The 17,467-nt window shown below is 40.9% G+C and overlaps 1 protein-coding gene across 3 annotated transcripts in view; it reads right to left on the reverse strand.

The window, feature by feature from the left end:
• WLS (Wnt ligand secretion mediator) overlaps positions 1–17,467 on the reverse strand; it is a 66,006-nt gene that overhangs the window by 20,573 nt on the left and 27,966 nt on the right. For all 3 annotated transcript variants that reach the window (XM_044440563.1, XM_044440558.1, XM_044440572.1), the window contains exons 3-8: positions 7,446–7,570; positions 6,501–6,662; positions 4,822–4,958; positions 3,960–4,128; positions 2,884–2,981; positions 813–876 (exon numbers count right to left, since the gene is read on the reverse strand). In XM_044440563.1, coding sequence (XP_044296498.1) covers positions 813–876; positions 2,884–2,981; positions 3,960–4,128; positions 4,822–4,958; positions 6,501–6,662; positions 7,446–7,570 — 755 coding nt within the window. The remainder of the gene's footprint in view (positions 1–812; positions 877–2,883; positions 2,982–3,959; positions 4,129–4,821; positions 4,959–6,500; positions 6,663–7,445; positions 7,571–17,467) is intronic.

The raw sequence follows: 17,467 nt of genomic DNA on the forward strand, positions 1-17,467 counted from the left end.
CATCATCACCATCACCATCTTAATTCATTTCTGCACTGCACAACTGCTGAAACTCTCTGAGCAGTTCACAACACCTGTTCCTATTGATTTCATAGTTTAACAACAACAAAAAATACTTAGCTTTTCTTTGTGCACTAGCTTAATTAATAGAATGAACATGTACAGTGGTACCTTGGCTCACAAACTTAATCCGTTCCAGGACTCTGGTCATGACCTGAATTGGTCGTGAGTCAAGTTAAATTTCCCCATAAGGTTCAGTGTAAATAAGGCCAATCCATTCTATTTTTTTTAATCAGAAAAATGTAAAGCAAAGTCACAAAGAACAACAAAGATCGTGGCCATCTCCCCACCCCCCCCCCAGCACGACCGTGATTGTGCCCGTCATCCTAGCGCGCTGGGGTGGGGGGAGGAGACTGGCATGAACGCGGGTGCGCTTCTGGGGGAGACAGGCACGATTGTGCTGAGGGGGTAGATGGCTGAGATTGCGGTTGCGCTCCTTCAAGAAAGACGGGCCATATTGCCCCCAGCACAATCGCGGCCATCTCCCCCCCCCGCCGAGTGGGGGATCGCGGTCGCCACCCAATGTGTAATTCAGTACCTGAGTCAAAATTTTCATGAAATTTATGTTCGCGACCCAATTTGGTTGTGAACTGTGGTGTTTGTGAGCTGAGGTATCACCGTGTTAAGATGCTTTTCAACAGGTTCAGTATGGTCATAAAGAAAAAGTAGCATAGCTTCAAAGCTTAAATTTCCCAGTATGTTCCCTTGAAACGCAAATGAATAACCTTGTTGCAGAGGAAAGCAAAGGATACAGCCAGCTCTGTGCCAACATCTGTGGTCCAGATACTGTAGAATGGATTTTTTAATTGTACCCCTCTAGAAATGGAAGAGAATCAGCAGAGCAAGTTATATACTGCAAAAGTATCAAATAAAGCAGCACTATTTTTGTAACCTGGAAAGGCAGAAGACTGGCACTTGAGAAGGGAACTTTATTAACGTTTGGTATATTTATTAAAATTATCAATATTATATTGACAGCTTTGTCAATGCAGTTATTATTGTATTATGTATTAACCATTATAAATCACTTTACAATATTATTGAATATATGCAAACTATCGTAAAGAAACTTGCACACAAAAACCCAATAAAAATAAAAATAAAATTGATAAAATATAATCTAAAACAATACCTATTACCAACTTTTAATTAGCATCTATAAAAGTACACAACAATATCACGGTAGAAATGTTAATATGTGTCATGATTTTATTGCATTTTAACATGGTTGTACTATGCTTTGGGTACAAAAGTAGCCCATGCACTTTAAATATTAAAATTATGTTTATTAAAACCCAGGCTGCAACCAAAAAGGGATTGTATTCTGTTCATCACAATGAAATCTAGAATTTTGTTAATACATAGAATAATGACAGTGTTGTATGCTTACTTTTATTTTAAGGAAATTTGGAAGGAACCGGATTTTACAAAAAGCTGTGAACCCACATGGCTATATTTCACTTCCAAATGCAAAGCATGCCATGCATTTCACAAGTTGTGAGATAAAGGGGCTGCAGACATGGTGCCACTAGTTTCTGGTGGTAGCCACATATGGAAGCAGCTAGTCTACTTATTTATTTATTTAGCAAGCTTCTATGCCGCCCCATTCACCGAAGCCTCAGGGCGGCCCACAACAATAAATAAATACACAATTAACCATATAAAACAATATAATTGGAGACGTCCTGGCCAAAGATATAAAATCAATAAATAATATTAACAATTAAAATGATGTTTAAATAAAAAGTCTTGGCCTGGCACCAAAAAACAAATAACGACGGCACCAGGCGGACCTCTCTGGGGAGTGCATTCCATAGATTGGGTGCTACCACAGAGAAAGCCTTCCTCCGGGTACTCACCCTCCTAATGTCCTTCACGGAGGGCTCCCGGAGAAGGGCCTCTGCCGCCGATCTCAAGGGGTGGGAGGGCAAGTATGGACATAAGCGCTCCTTTAGGTAACCAGGACCCAAGCCGTTAAGGGCTTTATAGGTGATAACCAACACCTTGAATTGGGCCTGGACTTCAATGGGGAGCCAGTGAAGCTGGCGGAGGACTGGAGTTATGTGAGCACAATGCCCAGTCCCTGTCTGTTTTGCACCAATTGAAGTATCCGGACTGTCTTCAAGGGCAGCCCCATGTAGAGCGCATTACAGAAGTCTAGTCGGGAAGTTACCAATGCGTGAGTCACTGTCGCCAGGCAGTCGTTCTCCAGGTAGGGATGCAGCTGGTGAATCAGCCGAAGCTGAAAGAAAGCACTCCTCACCACCGCTGTTACTTGAGCTTCTAGCGAAAGCTCTGGATAGAGGAGCACTCCCAAGCTGCGGACCTTGTCCTTCAGAGGGAGTGCAACTCCACTTACAGAATGATGCTCAACCATCTCACGGGCCAGGCTGTAAATTGGATATAAACCCACATGAAAGAGGCATCTATCCACCTTATCACTTTCACTTGCGGAGCTTTAAAAAGTCTGACAGAACTTGGACTTAGGACACCATGACATCAACTCATTGTTTTCAGGAAAATAAATGGCTATGCTGGATACATAACCTTTTGATATCAACTCGGAAAAATTCAGCGTGTCACAAACATACATTCTGCAGTCTGTGCATCAAAAAGTAATTGTAAAAAGGAGGTGGACACTCAGAAACAGGACTGTTGAGGGAATCTATTCTGTGTCAGCACTGTGAGATCAGAACACCAGTATAGTTTGATAATGCATTTTTGTTATGAACTACTTTTAATCAGTAGTTCCTGTTCAGAAAACAATAGCTAAAATAAGTATTTTAAAATTAGGAAAGCCTCTTAAAAATGTTTTGCAATTACCTCTCACACATGTCAAAGATAAAGAGACAGAAGGCGCCTACAGCTATTGGTCCAACTTGTTTCCAATAGGCTGAAAAGTGATTTCGTTCATTCTGATCCTAAAAATGTAAAAAACAATTGAAGACAATTTGCAAATAGATAAGAGAAATATCAAACAAAATGATTAAATCTGAACCCTGAAAGTACCGATTAAACAGACTATACTCAAGTAGAGTAAGTTAGTTAGCCTGTACCAAAGTAGAATTAGTATTAGCATATTGATTTTCCTTTTTTTTCTTTTTTTAAGAAGGGTTAGTTCCTGAACATATGAATATGTCTGAAATAAATGCAAAATGTGCATTTTAAAATAAATGATCAAACAATAAATGAGTTATAAACAAGTCTCCTACCTTCCACCCAAAAATGTTACACTTTCTACTGGGAATCAATATTACAATTTTCATACCATTGTAGGCAATTATATAACATAATGTTTCCAAAGAAAAGGTATGAGGTCTCAGACCCAGTTGGTAGTAGCAAAATGTGACATTAATAATGTTGCTATAGTGGAAAACAATGTACACAAGGAAACCAGAGTTATTAATAATCATATTAGTAGGCATACTCATCATCAAATATGCTCAGTGAACACCAAACCACCAATAATCTAGACCTTATATTGAACTGATAAGTTTTTGATATAACAAAACATGCATTGTGACAATACAATACTGTATTGTACAGTATACAATACATGGTAGCAGAGCCTCTGGGAGAGATTTGTGACACTGAGAGACTGCAGTAGGGAGGAGCAGACAGGAAAGCTTCGATTTCTGTCATGCTACCAAATGCTAGTTGCCTCTTGTGCAACATTGTTAGCTCAAGCTGAACAGTTCCCATATGAATGTTTACTCTTCTTCAAAGCTATCTCAGCTCATAAAATATGGACTAGAAATGCATAGATAGATCCTGAATTGGAAACAGCCTCTATTAAATGAAAAAAATCTAAAATATCATTTTACATAAGTAAATAATAAGTAAAGAAAAAATCCCACACGGTATTATGATCACCCACAAAACCATATGACCGCAACTACCATCATATGCTCTCCACAAAAGATGATCCAAAAAGACAGCAGCATAGCATAGAAGATTCCTTGGCGAATATCTCCAAAAAGCAACATCCATGTCCAGTCAAATCCAATAGAAAACCACTCTACTGGGATGTTTATGAAGGTCATGGAGATCCCAAGAGCAAAAATAACTCTGGAAAAAGGAGTAACATTTTTTTAAAAATCCATTTTCAAGAAATTGCTACTGCAGTCAACTCACATTCAAATTAAACTGTCATACTAGCAATTCAGCTGATTATCTAGTTTTCTCCAAAAACTTAATGAAAATTTTGCTTCAATAATATTTAGCATGGTCCCTCCTTAAAAGAAAACCACTGGTCTAGCTTATCTATCAACAAATAAGTTCTTCTTAGCAAGTTCTTCTGGGACTAATGCATTGTGAATGCACATATGAAGCCTTGGAGTTGGAGATGAACAGAAATAAGGAGGGTTGTTTTTTTTCCTGGATCCCTGTGCCAATAATTTTATTATTCTCTCTGCTTCCCCCCCTCCAGGCCTTTACATCTATAATCCTGAACTTTTCATAGATATTTAGCTGATCCTGGCTGGTCATTCTAAGAACTTTTGGGATGTTTTATGTTTTCCTTGGGAAGGATAGAAAGGCTTGGCATATTCAAACCAAATTTTGAAAATTAATCTTATATAGGTAGAACATATCTTTTACTATGTAAGTATATATTATACAGCAGGTTAACAGTATAGAATAACCATCACCAAGCAGTTATTGACATTCTGTCACTCTAAGAGGTCTTTTATTCTTTCTGAACATAAACTGCTCTTCATGGGTTTTTCAACTTGCAAAACATCTTAGATTGTCTTTGCTCACTTTTCCAAGAGGACAGGAGGCCGTGTCAGCATTGTGATCCTTCTCCAGTACCAAATCATGATGATGAAGATACTAGGTGTAAGAAATGTTTTCATTGCAAACCACACCTTTGTGAAACCTCCATTCTGATGAATACCCTGCAAGTTAGATCAAATTTTAATGTTGTATTTCTCCATTTCCTGTATCAATTGTACCTTTAGATTATCCATAGTACCTCTGGATACCTCAATATCATGAGGCTTGGATCACAGCTATACTTGAGGGAGGGGAGAGAATCCTGTGAAGAAATGAGTTGCAGTGTGCAAACACAGCCAAATTAGCTGTGAAAGTATCTTACAGTATACAGATTCTTATTTATAAATGAAGCAAAGAATGGGACATTTTACAAAATTATAAGCAGACACAAAAAGAATCAAAACAGGTCTTCTAATTGCAGTTTATGGCCACTCTTCTGTAACACTTAATTCACTGGTAGTAATGACTTCATTTAAGAATTGAAACAACCAGATTTGAGTGCTGATTTGAGTTTACCACAAGTACAGATGGAAAATTATATTTAACAGACACAGTGGTAGCATTACAAAAAATTGCTAGTCTAAACTGAAAGCAGGATATATCTTAGCAGAAAAGACTGACTTCCAGATTAGATGGAGCTAAAATGGGACTGCTACCATGCCCTTTCTCAATTATAATTTGGACTGAAAAAGATCTGCTTTTTAGCAATGAACATACAGTCTTAGTATTTTGATAGTTTATTGTATTCCCCCAATTTAGGTTTTCTAGAGACTAAGTAAATGGAGGTGAATTTACAAACTTCATCCCCAAAACAAATGACATCTGACAGACAAGGAAGTGCTGGTGGTCAGGCGTAACAACTGCTGGACCCTGGAAACTATCAAAAATGTACTTATCCGCAGAGCAAGTTAAAAGCCAGTTGATGTGTGTAAAAGCCAGTTGATGTGTGGTAGGGAAATGGAAAGATAATAGCTGGTGAGGCATTAAAGGGGAAAATCTACTGGGACCCTGATGGCTCTGAGTAGGACGACATTCCACATGTTTAATAGATGGACTACCATACTTATTTGCTAAAAATTCTTGTGCTGATGCACTTTTTGTAGAAATCAAAGGAAGATCCTTACTTTTGGTAATTGTATTGTTTTAATAAGTAATGACTATTCAAGAAACTGTTTGTTTGCTGCATATTTGTGATGCATTATAGCCTAACTCTTATGCATATGATTTTTAAAAAATGGTAAAAGCAGAACAAAGAATCCCAAGTGATTTCATGTCCAACTGCTTGGCTCCACCAGCTGTACTTACCCGTCTACTATGCCTGAAAGTTAAGTTATTCAACAAGTGATTAACCCAAGATGGAAAGTGGATTTGTAATGTTTTCCTTGTGTAAGCAAAACTACTGAGGATTCATTTGCATGCTGATTTATTAAAGTGAATCCTATACTCACATCTTTAATCTAGTTTCAGATGGAATTCAGCCCAGTCCCATGAAATAAAGAAGCATATACAGAACAGAGCACCAAACACATTTATCAAATTTGAAGTTAATTCACCATATTCCAGTTAACATCCATATGAAATACTTTTGGACACTTAGAATTTGTTGGGTTAGCAGATACAGCTGGGTGGAGATCAGCACAGAGACTGCATAAATGCATACTTACTACCAAACGAATATCTTTTATTTCTCCAATTCCCACATTAATGCCTTGCCGTTCATTCACAGGGAGACGGACATTGATAAGATAGAATTTGTGAGCAACAGTTCCAATCTCCATAAATGGAAGTACTTCGCAGTCATAGAACTTTCCTTCATGCTCTATAGTCTATTGAAATATCAGAGGGGGGAAATGTAACTATTAAGATTGATTTGTGTGTGCACTTATAAAATAACAAATTTAGCACTTACCAGATGAATGATTTTTTTTTTCTCCTTTATCCTCCTAAGTTAAGCAAAACAACAAAACCTATCAACTTAGTGATAGAAAGCATAGGATATAAAAGAAAAGGGACGACAAACATATGGGAAGCAATACACTGAAAATCTACATCTGTACCTAAAGGAGTTGAAGACACTAGACACCTGTGGATACAAGGACACAGTACTGAAAATAAACCACATGTTGCTGTTCTTGCATATGCTCAGCACCTAGCACCACAGGATACAGCAGGATAATAGCTCATCACTTATGCATTAAAATGTTTCAGAGACAAGTGATTGACTTACATTTTTTAAACTACAAGACACTTTCTCTGGCCATTTTTTGATTCAAATGAAGTTAAATGTTTTACCCAAATGCTTAAGCAGACTCCTAAAAAATCCCAGTTACCTTTAACAAATGCGAGTTAAAAGAAAAGTCCTTTTTATGGGCGGACAAACTCATCTTGCTCTCTTGTCATTGGCTGACCTTTACCTGGCTCCTATACTACCAGTCTGAAAAGGAGTTTATCCAACAGACTGAGTGGACATTATGTAAGATGAATCACAAATTCATGCCCTCTGAGTAAAAGGAAATCTGGCACAGTAGGCTTGAAAGCAAAGACTATATATCATAATATATATTTTGGGGCCAAAATTAAAACAAAAAACGGAACCACAAAGAACCTACTTTTGGAGCTCCAAAGGAACATTTGAGCTTTCGGGTCTCTACCGCACGTGCCATTTCCTTCCATTCACTGAACCTATCATCACGGTACGCTAAGGACACATCAAGGGTAACTTCTGCATTCTCTTCTGTAAAAACAAAGCATTGAAATTGTTATGGTAAGAACTGGGTGCAGCCTGAAAAATAGGGCTATCATCTTAAGACAGCTGATATTTTGAGTGCCACACATATTCACTTATTTGGAGATAAGCCTATAAAGCTTACCTTTTGGCATTTGAAAGAAAAGCTCCTGATATGAGATATTCAGTTATCTGGGATAAAGTTGGGTACCTATCACATACACTGCTAGTTTAGGGTAGACCTCTTTTTCATAACTCTCAGGCCCTCAAAAGTATAATATTGCTTGAACAGTTCTACATGTTCAATTGACTCATAATAAATAACATATTGGTAGCATAAGTAGAGCCATAGCAATTCTGAGCCACAAACAGGTATATATTTCCTCCTCCTCCCAACCACAAAGTGAGAAAAAAACACCTTCAGCAATTCCTTCTGTGCTCTTTAACATGTTTAATCTTGATCATCCTTTCTAGAAATCCCCCTTCTTCAGAATTTTTTGCAGAACTTCTCCACTGCTGTGCTTCATGTTTATGAACATCTTGTACCTAGCTTAAATTTATAACTCATCCACTACAACCTTAGCCGTAGCGTTTAAATAAACCACAAGTATGACTTGAGATGTAAAAATATAATCCATCTGCTAGCCTACCATGGTTAATTTGGCTAATGGGCAGTACAGAAGTCGAACAAATAAACCAATATTATCAGTTATTACAACAAGTTATAGTCTATTAAGATTCAAGTTCCAGCTGTTAGTGCCAAGGACTGCAGAAGACTAGTATTCCCTCCGACTCACAATGCCTATTTCCAGGCTGTAGTTGAGTAAGAAAACACCTTTGAAGTTCTCCTGGCCTACGCATCTGTTACTGGTTTCAAAGTTATAATTTTATTGAAATTATGTGGAGGGATGCTCATGTAGAATGCTGGGAACGGGTGTGGAAGGGCCTTGTGGTTCAGACCTACTATTTATATTATGCTTGGAGGTGTTTCTTTTCTGTGTGGGCACAACTCAGCTCCTCCCCACTTTCACACAGTATCTGCAACCTGTGCATTCCAGATTTAAAATGTACATTCCTATGGTGATTATTTTAAAAATGCCCTTAGTAAATAGAGTTCACATACTCTAGCTCTCTTTGCAACAGCCTTCCTCAGCCTGGGGCTTCCAGAAATGATGGCTTACAATATCCATCCTCCCCAAACAGAATGGTTATTGGCCGGGAATGCTGAACACTGTAGACCAATCCACCTGGAAGATCAAAAACTGGGAAGGCTAACTGAACACATGAGGGGGGAAAAGCTGTAAAATTGCCAGCACCAGTGCTAAATCCAAAGGTTTTGCCTTATTTGTGGAAAAACCTAAACATAAAATCCCCCTCTACTTCACACATTTTTAAAGTTAAATTTCTGTTTTAATATAATTCCATCTCTGCCCAAAACAGAGTTTTCTTACAAAAGTCTTCAGCCAAAACTGACAGTTTGTGAGCAATGATGTTCATATTGTATTCTATACATTTTCTCGCTGGATGGTCATTTGGCGTTTGCCACAGAAACTGAATTAAAAAGAAACTCAGCTCTCTAATTTTCCAGAAAAGATGAAGCCTGGTGCTCATTATTTATTTCATTTTTATACTTCCCATAGCTGAAGCTCTCTGACTGGTTTACAGTAAAACTTTCTTTTTTATCTGAGAAGGATCAGCAGTGCACAAACTATGGCTACAACATTTGCAGTGCGAATCAGTTGCATATTTACCTGGGAGCAGACCCTAAATAGACACAACAGGATCTGCTTCTAGCAATCCTGATCACATTCATTAGGTAAGAATTTTCACCAAAATCACTAGGGCTGCCTTCTGAAAAAATATGCTTACTCATGATATGAACAGTCCTAGTTCAATGCTCAAGAAAAGCATTGGGCATGATCCTCCTACCATAGCCCAGAATAAACTGTGTGAGAATGTAAGGTACTACTCAACCTCCACCATTATTGTCACAGACTCCCAACCCAACCTACCTCATCGGGCTAGTGTGGTGAGGGTAAGATGGGGAGGATGAGGAGAATTATGGAAGCTGCCTTGAATTCCTGGGAAGGAAAGACTACAGGATACAAATATAATAAATGAATAGAAACGTAAAGGCAGGTACAGCCTGTGAACAGACTGACAGGTACCTACTGAGTATCTGAAGAGGAAATAGGGTAGAACAGATTACCTCTACTGGGTACTGTACCTTGTAGATCCAGCCTAGACCTACCTGACAATAAGCCCAAGTGACTCCTTTGCCCCTATAGTGGCAAAATAGATTGCACATTTTCTTGGCTGCCCACACAACCACAGGTTGCTCTGCTGCAATGGGAAGAATTACACAAAGCTGATTCAGCTCTTAAAAGACTGTCCATGATGCACCCAGCAACTCTATAACTTGAGAGTCACATCTCTGACTGGAGAGTTAGAACAAGTACCAACGAAAGTTAGTGGCAGTCCTAAGCTTGGCTCAAAACCAGGCTTTGCTTCTAAAATGAGAAGCACACATGCTCTAACCTGCCAGAGATCCATGTTCTCTTGCTGCAAAACTCTTCCTTAACTCTGGTGCATGGAGGCATGGCCACACTTCAGTGATGGAAAAGCCTCAACTCAAGGGAAAAGAGCTATTCATTTTTCACAAGCACATGACTGTACTAAGACCCATCCTTTAGTCTCCACTCTCTAGAGGGGTAAGAAAAGAGTAAGAAAGGAAAAATGATGACAGCAGGGGAAGTAGGAGACATGCTGATGGCATGCTGAGCCTTGTTGTCTAACAACTAGAGCTCCCCATTTTGGGAAATACAGCAATTTCTTGTAATACACTTTTATCACAGAAGCATTCATGTGTTGTCAGACAAGTTTAATGGAGGCATTTTAATGCCTAACTGAAAACACATACACATCACTGACCTCAGAAACAAGAATTTGCTTTTATATTAATAACTGCCCTGGATGGAGACATAATGCATTTTCTTATGCTAGCCAGTTTCTTGACCAAAATATTGAGGCTGAATTCAGCTAACATTTAACCATGCCCTCCTTGCAGCTTAAGCCATAGACTCAACACTTTCCCTTCTAATTCTACCGATTCAAAGGATGATCTAAAAATAGAAAAGTCATTCAACACAATGACAGAACTTGCAGCTGCGTAAAATACATACAGATATAGTTAATGCACTGCAATGCTGAAAACATAAATTGCAGCACATGATCTTTCTTATTCTTTATTTAGCAAAATGATCATCTTAGATGGGGCATACCTCCACTCTGGCTGGATCATATCTTACTATCCTGCATCCACAATATTACTGTGGAACAGTCCTTCGTGCTTATACACTGTTTGGAGGCTGCCTGCACTGAGAGCTGGAGACACTGTTTTACAGTGGTTCCACCCCTATTTGGACAGCTAGCTCCAGAAGGTGGTGCTGAGGAGTAGGAGTTCTGCCTCATGGAGATTCCAGTGTAATGCCCCTTAAGACTATTTTGTCTCTCTGTAGTTACACAAAATCACTAAGAAAGGTTGTCTGGAATACATGGATGACAATCAGCTCGCTCGCGCGCGCGCGCGCGCGCTCTCTCTCTCTCTCTCTCTCTCTCTCTCTCTCTCTCTCTCTCTCTCTCTCTCTCTCTCTCTCATTTTCATCCAATGCATATGGGGCAATGAGTATCCTGAATCAGTACCTGGGTGAAGCAATGGGCTCTAAGAGGCCAATAAATTGAGACTTAATCCATTCAGGTGGGTTGTTCAACTGTCCAGTTAGCCAAAAATGGAGATGCACTTCCCCAGAAGAGGCAAGTTTGCAAATCTGGGGGGTGCTTATAGTTCCAGCTTTGTCATTTGATAGAGTGGTTTTAACTGGCTTCAGTGATATATCAGCCACAAGTCCACTTTTTATTTTTATTTTATTCATTTCATTTCTATACTGACCCACAAGTGAAGCTTTTAGGATATTCTCTAAATATTGAAAACTAGCAGATGGTAGAAAATACTAGATTGAAAACCTTGAAGAAACTACAGGTGCCCCCAACCTCTAATGTAGGGGTAGAAAAACCTCACCCCTTCAGACTTCGTTGTATTATTACAACAAATCTATAGGGTTCTTATCAGCCCCACCTAGAAGATCAGGTATGATAGGAACCAGAGTCCAACACCCCCTATTACTGCTCTAATGAATAGTCCAATGGTAGAAATGGCCAATGGATTGTTTGCCTTCAGCCCCCACTCCATAATACAACAGCTCCCACAAATGCAGACCTATGGTAGATACAAAATCAACATGCCTCTTGACTTCCAGCAGTCCATTGGGATTTCCAAAATGCCCAGCTCACAAAAACATACTTAAAGTCTGCACAAACTGCTTCCATGCATATCACAGACAGCTTAGGTAACATTATTATGGTAACCCCATTATTTTTCTAGATATTTGCCTCCTTTTTATTAGGTAACAATTTACTATCCACTTCATTGGCATAAGTAGGTCTGGAGGGGGAAGGAACAACCCTCCTGTTCTCATGGACTGGCAATCCTATGCAAAGGGAGGGCCTGGTCAACCTCACTAATGTTATGAGCCATTTCTTCACATTAAAACTCTCATGGATCTGTTTTAAATTTACAGAGCAGGATTGCAGTCCTGGGGTCTCTTAGAGAGCATATTATAACCCCTCTCACTTAAAGAGTATAAGGATTGCCTTAAGGATCAGGCCAAGGTGCACCTGGCTCAGGCAAGCCTCATATCTGAATTTACCCCAAGCCACTGTCACAGATATATTAGCTTTTTTGTTTTTCTTCAATTCAAATAGAGCCAAAGATTAGCTGATTTATATTCCTTTTGGCAGCAATGGGGATTGTCTCCCACTTCCAGCCATACACCCTGTTCCTGTGTTAGTTTGGCTAAAGAATTTCACATCAGATTATCATCTGCTGAATACGTATTTTTTTCAAAAGCTGCCCCAAGGGCTGCTCTAGGGTTACTCTAAGGTTATTTAATCACACAAATCACATTGCCCTGGTTTGGACAACACAACAAGCCACAGCTGGGCAATATTTACATCAATTGTGCCTGGAACACATCAAAGCTAACAAGAAGCCACTATGAAGCCACTATTGATCCCGTGAACCAGGTCTTTTTGGTAGACCAAAGCTGCTATTTTGATCCCTTTTTACTACTGTTAGGCCCCATCTTCATGTGATGGACAACTATTACCAAGCAGCAAAAAGGCAGGTTGCTTACCTGTAACTGTCATTCTTTGATCATCTGTGCATTCACATGTATGGGCTCTACATGCATGCATGAAGCCTGTTTGGAAAGTTTCCAAACCTAATTAATTACTATTCAGTGGGAGCCGCTCCCCTGGGCATGACCTGGCATGGGGTAGGGGCTCTCACCTGATCCTCAGTTCTGAAGCCATGAGACTGCCATGTGGTCCCCCATTTGGAACAGCAGATCCTCAGCAGTCCATGTAGTTTTAGAGAGAGCACCCAGCAGCATTAAAGCAATACCAGAGAGGAGAAGACAGGTGGGTTTGTGTGAATGCACAGATGACCACTCAAACGACAGTCAAAGGTAAGCAACCTGCATTTCATCTTCATGGTCTCTGTGCATCACACATATGAATGACTAGTAAGCTTACTAGTAAGCAGCAGGTGGTGTTGCTACCAGAGGATCAAAGATAGGATTGCTCTGCCAAAGGTGCGGTCCAGACATGCAGGTGGCACTGCCTCATGAAGGTCAATGAGTATGACCATGTTGCAACCTTGCAGGGGTTAGATAGGGGCACCCCCATGTACAGGGCTGTGGGTCATTGCTTATGTGGAGTGGGTGTGTATTGGTCTGGAGTCCAGCCAGTTCATAGACAAGGGAGATCATGTTCATGACCTTGAGTAGAAGAGAAGCTGCAGGCCAGAGTACTACCTTGTCCCTGTGAAAATTGAGGTGTTGAGGGTTGGACCAGAGGGAAGCCAGATTGCTGCAGTTGTGGTCCAAAGTGATGGCCAATAGGAAAGCAGTTTTGCATGGATGGAGGCTGTCCCATCAGAAGAGGGAGTTCAGGAAGAGGAGTACCTGCTGTATCAGTAATTACCAGTTGATATGCACTGTATGAGCAATGAGTGGTCAGTTTCATGGCCACTTCCAGCACCAGTCAGAGGTCTTTGGGCACATCGTTTCTACATTCTAGTAAAGTTGAATGCTCCAGGCCATGAGGCGGAGTGTGCAGATCTCTGGAAGATGTTGGATTTGAATGGAAGGTAGAGGAAGGTGTGTCTACAGAGGTGCAGGAGATGTGGGAACCAAGACTGCTTGGGCCACTAAGGTGTCATGATAATGCAGTCATTTTGACAGATTTTTGCTAGGACCTTTGTGAGCAGGGGGAACGTGGTCTCAGTTCAGGTTTCAAGGAAGGCATCCCCCACAGAGTCTGGGTCCATGCCTACCTGGGAGCAGAAGAGTTGCCCAGGGTTGCAAAAAGATCTATCCATGAATGGCCTTATTCTGCCCAGAGTTGTATCCAATGGCTCAGTTCCCACTTGTGGCATTCCATGGATGAGCAGTTGAAGGTGTTGGCCAGGTTACTGCTGGTACTGGCAATGGGGATTGGTATAAGTGCGGTATCTCTGTCAGTGCACCAGATCCAGATCCTGGTAGCCAGGAACACTAGAGGGATTGATCCAGTCCTCCCCTGTTTGTTGATGTACCAGACTGCTGTCAAAGTGTTGGAGGAGATCTGCATGATCTCCCTCTCTCTCCCTCTCTCTCCACACAGCAAAGGAGCCAACCGGGCAACTTTGGGCCAGTCCCAATTTCTCAGCTCAACCTACCTCACAGGGTTGTTGTTGTGAGGCTAAGACTGAGACCCAAGAGTATTATGTAAGCAATTTTGAGGTCTTTGCAAGTAAAAAATGTGATATTTAAATCTAATACATACATACATACATACAACACCAGTCCTCTACACTAAGCATACAAAATTGCTTTAGCCTTTTCTCAGTTTCCAGGCCCTCCCAATGTGTTGCCCAATTCTGGACATGTTCAGGTTTGTTGATATTCTTGAATTGTGGTATTCAGAACCGACACAGTATTTCAAAATGAAGGCTAACCACAAATGACTACAGTCTTATCGTAACTCCTTGTGACCTGGATTATTACACTTCCACGGGGAAGGCTGCATGTCCCATAAACTTGGTTAAGGTCCAACTCCCCCATTATTAATTAGAAATGTAAAAGGACATGGACACATGTGCATGCATGTGAACATGTGCCCATCCATACACAATTATGGCACGCTACCCTTCATGCCTCTTATTCTATTACTTTACCTCCTCTTCATTGCCCAGATGCAGGATACAATACAGCAAAACCTAAATTTGTTTTGTGTACTCCTGCACGTTTCAACAATGTTTGGGACCCACACAGCTCATTTTAGAACAAATTGCTTCCAGACAGAGATCTCATGAGATTTAGCCATGCAGATTCAGAGTATCTGACACCAGCAATCCACACAAAGAACAGTGCCAGTTTCTGATCTGCTAGTCTAAGTGGTGGCTTATTTTATGGATTCAGCCTAAGGCAAACATAGCAGGGACCATTCAGAAAATAACTAGAAGAATACTAAGGGCAGGGGGTGGGGGGGGGGGAGAGACTACAAGAGTTCTGACTCATAGAGATGAATACTGAGTGCCCTTCTTTAGTCAGAGTGAGTCTTTTGTACTAGCTTCAAATAAGAGATCTCTTCTAGCTAGAAGTGAGATTTTTTTCTCTTACTCTCACTTGTGCTCCACCCCTTTCAATTCTGTTTCATAGTTCCATCTAGTCAAATGTCAGGTTACTGCACGCACATTCCCTTTCAGAACTCCAACCATTGCCTGGGTGACTAAGCTCTTTCAACAGCTGTGTTATTGCTGGAAGACAGTCAGTGTTATTCACACAGAGTATTTATTTCATGCGGCTTGTGTGAAATGTGACTTGCTGCTGCATCAGAACAGAATCAGAGATGTTGGAAATTCTGAAGGGGAAAAAATGAGTTCAGTTGCACAAACATTTTTGACACATATCCCTGCCTGAGCAGATGAAAAGGACACAAAGTTATTTCTTCCACCTCTTTGGAAATTGGTATTAGATCAAACCAAACTATCAATTTATGGGGTCTGTTTGGAAAAATACATAGTATGACAAGAAATTAATTAATGCAGATAAAATCGGACTTCCACAGCCTGGTACTTCCAGATGTTGTTTTGTACAACTCCTAACATTTCTGACCATTGGTCATACTGGCTGGGATTGATTTGAAGCAAAGGTAGAACACCTGCAGGGTGCCAGGTTGGAAAAAGTTGCAATACATATGTTAAAATCAACAGAAACTCAGTAGGTTTCTATTAAAAGTAGCAATCAATTTGTGATATGAGTAGCCACTTATGAGCAAACTAATCTTGAAGCTGTTTTAGTGTCTAAGTGTTTCATGTAAAGGGTGCATTCTGTGCAGATTATATTGTCATACACAATAGGTTAGTTGGCACAATCAAGGAAGGAAAATAATTCTCCACAGTTTATTACCTGACCCACATGTGCCAATTACATTACCATAATGAAAAACAAACTTAAAATCATTGTACTTTAAACTCATGGTCTCCAAGTGTAACAAAATTATTTGGCTACATCTTTCGTATTTGCTCATATTGACCAGCTAACCAGGCTGGTTCACATAGTCACTAATACCTCACACAAAATAAATCTCATTTGGCCCTAGACAAAATGGATCACTGGCATGTCCGTGGGTGCACTAACCCACTTGTGCCTTGACACATCTGGCAGACATCTCCAGAGACACTGCAGCTCACATGTGATTACAGACAGTTACATGACCAAGGGCATCTTGGGCTACATTCAGTGGAGCAGATTTTAATGAAGTACTCATACAGGTCAGCCGAGAATGCAGGATACTACTTCTCTGCCCACTGAAATAAAGAATATATATGCAAATATGGCTTTCTGAATTATTATTACACTGCATTTATTTAGGTTTTTATATCCTTTTCATTAGCACAAAACTCTCAGAGAAGTTATACAATAAAACTCTAACAAAACAGTATATACTAGCACAGTCAATTTAAAACAGCATTTAAGAATATATTTGGGAATTTAGAAGAATAAACTGGGCTCACAGTCTGTGAACGCTCATAGACCCAGCATGATATTGGAGTACCAAGCGGCTGGGAGAGTGCCACTTACCAGCTGAGGCTGGTATACCAGCTATGGCCCCTTCCGAGCAGGGTTAGCTAAGCCACAGTTATCGACATCCTGTTAACACCCCACATTTGACAAGTTCAATGCATTGAATGGTGCTGTGCCTTTTGAAGAAAGTCTTGAAAGCTGAAGTTACAAGTGTGACTGCTAACTGAGACTATGTATCAAGATTCTATTGTTGAATTGTAATCCTGGGTGTCCCTTTGGGGATTTGTTGGATGGTTGAAAGACAGGAACGGCCCCCCAGGCAGGAAACACCAACCCCGCGCTGCAAGAAACGCTTCCGCCCACCTCCAGCATCACGCCGCTCCCGGGCAAGCGAATGCAGGCAGACGCACGCAGCTGCGACCTCGACGGCAGCCAGCTCCACCGGCCAGCGCGGGCGCACGCGGCGCCAGAGAGCGCCGCCCGCCGGCCCAGGTGATCGGGCGTGCGCGGTGCGCGACGGGGCGGGTCTCGGAGGCGCCCTGCGGAGTCAAAGCCGCGGCAACGGCCGGGGCCGGCGGCCTCAGGCCGGCGGCCTTGGGCGGCGACCAAAGGGGTCGCCGCCGTTTGGGGTGCCGTTCGGGGGGACGAGAGGGGGGCTGGGCTGGCCATGGACTCTTGTTGAAATAGGCTTGCCTACTGCTGATTCTCAGGGAAGAGG

This window comes from Varanus komodoensis, unplaced genomic scaffold, assembly GCF_004798865.1.
Source record: "Varanus komodoensis strain SLA01 unplaced genomic scaffold, ASM479886v1 scaffold1, whole genome shotgun sequence".
Lineage (NCBI taxonomy): Eukaryota > Metazoa > Chordata > Lepidosauria > Squamata > Varanidae > Varanus > Varanus komodoensis.